At 39.1% G+C, this 7,083-nt stretch overlaps 1 protein-coding gene across 1 annotated transcript in view; it reads left to right on the forward strand.

Annotated features, from left to right (window-relative positions):
* The window catches only part of LOC142249378 (calcium-activated chloride channel regulator 1-like), a 58,993-nt gene extending 54,693 nt beyond the window's left edge, over positions 1-4,300 (forward strand). Inside the window, exon 14 of the mRNA XM_075321014.1 lies at positions 2,858-4,300. Within this exon, the coding sequence (XP_075177129.1) occupies positions 2,858-4,041 (1,184 nt within the window). The 3' untranslated portion in view covers positions 4,042-4,300. The remainder of the gene's footprint in view (positions 1-2,857) is intronic.
* The last annotated feature ends 2,783 nt before the right edge of the window (positions 4,301-7,083 follow it).

Genomic DNA, 7,083 nt, shown 5'->3' on the forward strand with positions numbered 1-7,083 from the left:
TAGTTGAGAAGACTGTTGCTTAGGTTTCCACTAATCTTTAGGATGGATCACAACACCAGCCTGTTTCATAGAAAAGGCAGTGCCTTTAGGAACATAGGAAACTAAATAGTCTTGTTAAATATGAATAACTACTTATGTAAAAAAGGGACTGCACACTGCACATGGATGACAAGTGAGAACATATTCTCAGTTTTCTGGATGAAACTCTAAATATTTTTTTAGATGTTATCAACATACAGCGGGTGAAATAAGTATTAAACATAAACACATCATCAATTTTCTAAGTAAATATATTTCTAAACGTGCTATTGACCTGAATTTCTCACTCGATGTTGGAAACAACCGATCCATTTCACGCGGAGAATTCAAACCATCGATGTCTATAAATTAGGTTATGTGTGATAAAGAGGTAATCATACAGGGGAATAGTACTGAACACATGAAGAGAGGTGCAAAATGCCAGCTAAGTCATGACACCAATTGAAATCTATCAGTAATTAGAAAGCAATCCTGCCACTTTGTGAAAAATAATATCAGTTGGTTCAACTGATTGCTTATAAAAATGTGTCTCATTACCAAAGTGCCACACAAGAAACATTTCATGATGGGTAAAACCAGTGAGCTGTCTCAGGACCGTCACAACCTTATTGTTGCAAAACATGCTAATTGCATTGGTTGCAGAAGAATTTGTAATCTACTAAAGATTCCAGTGAGCACTGTTGGGGTCATAATCTAGAAGTGGGAAAAATAACTAATTTCACCATAAACTGGCCATAACCAGGTGCTCCTCGCAAGATTTCAGACAGAGTAGTGAAAATAATTATCAGAAGCGTTGTCCAAGAGCCAAGAACTACCCATCAGGAGCTACAGGAAGACCTGAGATCAGCAGATACAGTTGTTTCAAAGAAAATAAGTAATGCACTCAACCTCCATGGAATGTGTGCATGCGCACCATGCAAGACTCCATTGCTGAACAAAAAGCGTACATTTTATCAACAACATTCAGACAAGTCAGTGAAATACTGGGAGAATATAGTCCGGTCAAATGCAACCAAAATTGAACTCTTTGGATATCATAATACACACATTTGGAAACCAAAAGACACTGCATATCACCCCTAAAACACACGATGCTAACAGTGAAGTTTGGAGGTGGGAAAATCGTGGTGCAGGACTGTTTTTAAGCCTACATCCCTGACAAACTTCATATGATTGAAGGCAAGATAAATGGACAAATGTATCAAGACATTCTTGATAAAAATATGCTACCATCCACCAGGATGATGATGATGCTGATTATTACTATAGCGCCATTTATTCTGCTTTACAAGTGAAAAGGGGTATACATAATAAAACAAGTACAATAATCATAAAGGATACAAGGCACAAACTGGTACAGGAGGAAAGAGGACACTGCTCGCGAGGGTGCATAGTCTATAAGAGGTGGATGAGGGTACAGTAGGTGAGAGTACAGCGGGTCATGCAGCAGTATAGAGTAATGAGGCTTACTGCAGGTTGAAGGTTTGTAGGAAAAGGTAGGTCTTCAGATTCATTTTGAAGGTTTCCACAGTAGGTGAAATTCTGAAATGTTGAGGTAGAGGGTTCTAGAGTATGTGGGATGCACAGGAGAAATCTTGTATGCAATTGTGGGAAGAGGAGAAAAAAGCGCAGTAGAGAAGGAAATCTTGTGAGGATCGAAGGTTGTGTGGAGGTAAGTACAATGTCACAGATGTATGGAGGAGACAGGTTGCGCATGGCTGTGGGTAATATGAAGCCAGTGAAGGCAGATAGGAGAAGCCAGGGAATAGCAAGGGTATAGAAGGATTAGTTGGGCAATAGAGTTTTGGATAGATTGGAGGGGTGCAAGAGTGCTAGAAGGGATTTCACAAAGCAGAAGGTTTCAGTAGTCGAGGCAGGAGATGATGAGGGCATGAACTAGTGTTTTTGCAGATTTTTGGTTAAGGAATGTATGGATACATTAAATATTTTTGAGTTGGAGTCAGAAGGAGGGTGAAAGGGCTTGAATATGTGCCTTGAGGAAGAGAGCAGAGAAAAGGGTTACCTTAAGGCAGCGAGCTTGTGGATCTGGGGAGAATGAGCAGCCATTGATTTTGATGATTAGGTCTGTTGGGGGGGAGTGAAAGAGCCGGATGGGCCATAGTTACAAAAGTCACTAGATGTGTTCAATACTTTTTTCCCCTGTTGTATAGCAGCCCAGGGGATAATGAAACGCATACTTTTTGGCTTATGGATAGGTTTTTGATGCTCTGGGACTTTTAATTGTGCATATAACAATGAGACAGCCTTAGTACAATTTCAATAATTTGTGTGCCCGATGCCAATTCACATTCTTTCATCAGATATTAGAGATACATAAAAATATGTCTATGCTACACAGAAATAGGCCAAATATCCAAGACAGCCTCGGCTTAAACATAGAAGAGCGGCCAAAGGCAATGTGGAAACATTTTTTCTGCTTCTGTTAAGAAAGTAGTAAAATGAAGGACTTGTTGCCTAACATCGAAATCTATCTAGAAAATAGCTATTTCCTTATTTTATCGTATAATTTATCTATAGCGTCAATGTAATAGCTTACACTAGGATCCAGAGGAAGAGAGCACCAAGTACCATCCTTTATACCAGAGAAACAAACTTTTCAATTGTTTTGAAAGACAACATGTCCTGTTCTGAAAATATTTCCATTCGTCCATATACACATGTTCATGTGTTATAATGGTCATATTTCCTGTGAACTAAGACAAATTGTTGTTGATAGGCAATAGTGGTGATAAAGCTTTATTGCAGCTCACAGATTCTTATATAACCTAAATGTCATCATGTTTTGTTTTTTTTTCAGCTTCACGATATGACCTGCGAATGAGTACAAAACCAAGAGATCTGAGGGACAACTTTAAAAACTCTACTGTGATTAATATCTCCAGCCATAGCCCACAACTATTTGGATCCATGGAAAAATTCACTTTTGAACTTGGAATTATGATGGGAGAAAATGAAATTGTGCTTTATTTTGCTTTGACTGCTATTAATAAGGACAATCAAGAGTCAGATGTCTCTAACATAGCACAGACAAAAGTCTTGTCCAGCATATCTCCAGAATCTTCTACGGTCACAATTGGATCAACATCCACTGACAACTCCGTACCTTTACCTCCGACCATGACCACCGAAAGTAGCATGAACACGCCAACGAATGAGAAGTTACCTTCTACTGAGACCACCAACATAGACTTATACTCCACTATACAAACAATGGAGGTGGACACCAGCTCATTGTCACATAGTAGTCATATTATAACCACTGAATTCTCTTACTCAACAGTAAGCAATACAGTCACGCCTGATGTTGACACTATCAACAGTACAATACCTAACTCTACAGGCAATATCCAACCTTCTGTAAGTATGTCCTCACCACCTGATGAAAACTTGACATTCACTGAAACAACTTTACCACCAACTGGAAACCCAATAACACTAACTCCTAATATTTACCAACCAACTCATAGCACACTCACCCCAATCCCAACAGATGATACAATGTCTAATGTTAGCAATTCAGTGCCAACAGTAAGCATAACGCCATCGTCTGTGAATACCTTGCCACCCTCTACTAGTAACTCAATGCCACCAACTGATAGTTTGATACCAACCGACGATAGTGACCCTACTATTTTTCCCACTCTGTCAACTTTGATCGGGACAGATCCTCCAACTCTTTCTACCCGGCCCCCAAATGAATACACTGTCACAATGACTGACGCCTCTGTAGCGCCAACATACTACACAACTCGCAGCACTACACCGCTGATCACTAACACAGTAACTGGTACCATATCTAACAATACAAGTAGTATTTCCCCATCAGTAACTACAACCAGTCCCTCTCCTTATATTATTAATGTAACTGTTGTAGTAGTGGTTGTGTGCGTTGCAGCCGTTCTAATTTGTATTATAATATGTGTTACCGTATACCTTGTAAAAAAATCCAGAAATGGTTTATACATATCCGCATTGGCGTAATAATAAAAAAAATACAGGATACATTTATTAAATTGTACTGAACAAGTTCTAATATCTAACCAGCAATACGTATGTCACCTGTACATTAGCTTTTTATCAGCCGAAGACTCAGTACAGAGCTATGTGCGAAGTATATTACCATCAATAACCTAGTGGAGATGTTTGGGATTCAAAATGTGGTTGTTATTACTATAAACAGCACCATTCTTGCCCCCTGGACTGTCTTGTATTGCAACTGTATCTCAAATAAATCACAAAAAAAGGGGAAAATCTGGACCTCATTATTTATTCATCGGGTCACTCCCCAATAAGCACTGGAAACCTAAAACAAAAACCTCTGGGAGTTTTTCTGACCCATACATATACATAGAGAAATTATCAAAAGTGCTCAAACCGTTTTATAAATAAATTTATTTTATTGTCACAATAATACAAAAAACGGTTTATAACATTACAATTAATCCTGAACAAAAATTCAGCAAGATATATTAGTGTATAAATCCAAAAGAGAAAACAGGGCAAGAAGTGTGGACACGAATAAAAAGCCCAGGAATGGGAGGGGACACGGGACGGTAGAGCAATCACTGACCCAGTCAAATAATGGGCAGAAAAATGTCCACGTATATAATACCGTTACTGGAGTGCAAGCTAAGGTGACTATGTACATATAAAGAAAAAATCAGAGCTATTCAGCGAGTGGACATTAGATGGCGCTCAAGCATAAATAACACGTTAATGTGCCCCAACGCTAAATATTTTATTGCAGCAAAGTACTCCAGGCTTACCCATGTCAGTAAGTTGTGAGGCTCACGTACCGGATCCCCTCCCTCGCCCAACGTAACGTTCGTTTCGAGATGAATCTTCTTCGGGGGCCATGTATCTCAAATAAAGCATATCTGTTGTGTCAGAAAAAGGACTTCTTTACTATCTGACATAGGAGATACTGTTTTAGAATTATTATTATATTCAATATAACAATCAATATTACAACCTAAGAGTCACAACACGTCACTAATGCGTACAATGACAGTACGCAACATATGGCTATATGCACGGTTCATTTTCTACAAGGCTACCGTATATAGTAGATGTAGGAAGTCTCTACTGCACCTCAGGATGGCTTCAATTCCTTAGTGAGGTTATAAAGATGGTTTTTCTATCATAAAAAAATTATGCGATTAGAAATTAGCAGATTAGGCAAAATTCCAATTTGTAGTAAATTTAATGTTGGGGTCTCTCCAAACCTCAGAGCGTAATACACATAATATGTAAAAAATCCCCCTCTGCTCACCTCTCCAGCCCCTCCGCTACCTTCTGCCAACTGTCCGGTCATCGTCATATCTCTGATTTCCCTCCGCTCACACTGCATTCCTTGAACCTCTCATGCTTTGCTGGACTTCTGGCTTTCATGTGGCCCAGAGGGTTCTGTGCAAACGTGTGGGAAGTCATGATGACATGACGCCATGATGTGTGCTGTGCAACCTTACTACGCGCTTCTGTAAAACCCTCCCGACACCATCAAAGTAGAAAGCCCTGATATATCTTGAAATGCACAAAAATTCCAGCACGAAAGCTTGGGGATCAAAAAATGCGTCAAGGACAGAATGGGTGAAAGTGAGTAGCAGAACGGCGGTAGGTGAGTATAAAGAATTTTTTTACTTTCGTATGGCTCATTATAGTGCAGAAAAATGGCAGCCGGTGGGTTATGGGGCTGGTGCAAATCATCAATATTCCATCATAGAGGATTTCTACTCTGATGAAATAGTACAGGCTGCAGCCATTCAGCAGCCGCTGATTAGCTGAAGCGGTCATGTAACACAGTGTCACATCACTAACTGGGAACAGCAGTGCCAACATCACTGGAGTGGGATGTGAGTATACATTATTTTTATTTTTTCGAGGGCCTGAATTGAATAAGAAGGGGTTGTCCTGAATAAATACTGTGAAACTGTGAAAATATGATGATCTACATCAAGCTGTGAACCACATGCACAGTACTGGTTCTGCCCCAAAAAGTCAAGACAAATATGCATTGTGAACTATCCTATAGAGTTTCACTATGGTTCTCTAGAGTCTAGATTTTCCACTGGTCTCAGTGGTGAACTTCAAATCAACTTTATTTTTTTAAAGACATGGTGCAGTGTAAAAACTCAATTTGAGTGTAATTTTCTGTCATTTATTTGTGTATGGTGTACTTGGCTTAGAAATGTTGAGATACTCTAGAAAACCTTTCTCCAAAGATCAAAATGATTTCCCTACATAAGCCCTACTGTCAGTATATACCTTCCGGTCTGCCCAAGCTGGGTTCACAACTACTACTGTGTGGCATATTTTGAAGGAGCTTATCTTCTAGAACTGAAACATTGTTAAAAAAAAAATTATTCACTTGTAAAAATTATATTGCTACAGGTGAGGGAATCGATTAGTATTCGTACCTAATCAAATTATTTACAAATTTCCTTTAAAAATTTGGATTCAAGCAAATCTGAACATTAAGGGATTCAATTTATATATTTTCTTTTTTTGTAGGGGTTAAAAAACAGTATAAAAACACATTGTACTTTCCTGTCCTACGCCTTCACCTTTCCTAGGGCCGCCGCTGCAGTTTTCCGTTGATTATCCTTCCAGTCTTTGGTTCCTGTGACGTTGAGGCAACACACAGTCTTGTGAAGGGCGACAAACATCATTGACATCAATGACGTACATTTCTCCCCAACTGCAGACTGATTGTTCGTTACTAAATAGAAGTCTAAAGCCTGACTTTGCCAGAATTTGATTTATTGATTACAGGGCTACAAAGAAAAACTTAGTTTACTACTCTAAGCAGGAGAAAACATAGAAATCATGGGCCTCAAAGCAGAAGTCCTGTTTGGGTCAAAAAAATTGTCGGCTGAGTCACGATGTGTAGGTGTAGACAAAAAAGCATATCTCCCAACTTTTAAAGACAGAGAAAGAGATTGTGGCACCTACAAAGTAATATAGCCTTATTGAACCTTCTTGGTGCTTTCGCCCACTACAATAGCTCTTTCATAACCACCATAA

Source organism: Anomaloglossus baeobatrachus, chromosome 8 (genome assembly GCF_048569485.1).
Source record: "Anomaloglossus baeobatrachus isolate aAnoBae1 chromosome 8, aAnoBae1.hap1, whole genome shotgun sequence".
Lineage (NCBI taxonomy): Eukaryota > Metazoa > Chordata > Amphibia > Anura > Aromobatidae > Anomaloglossus > Anomaloglossus baeobatrachus.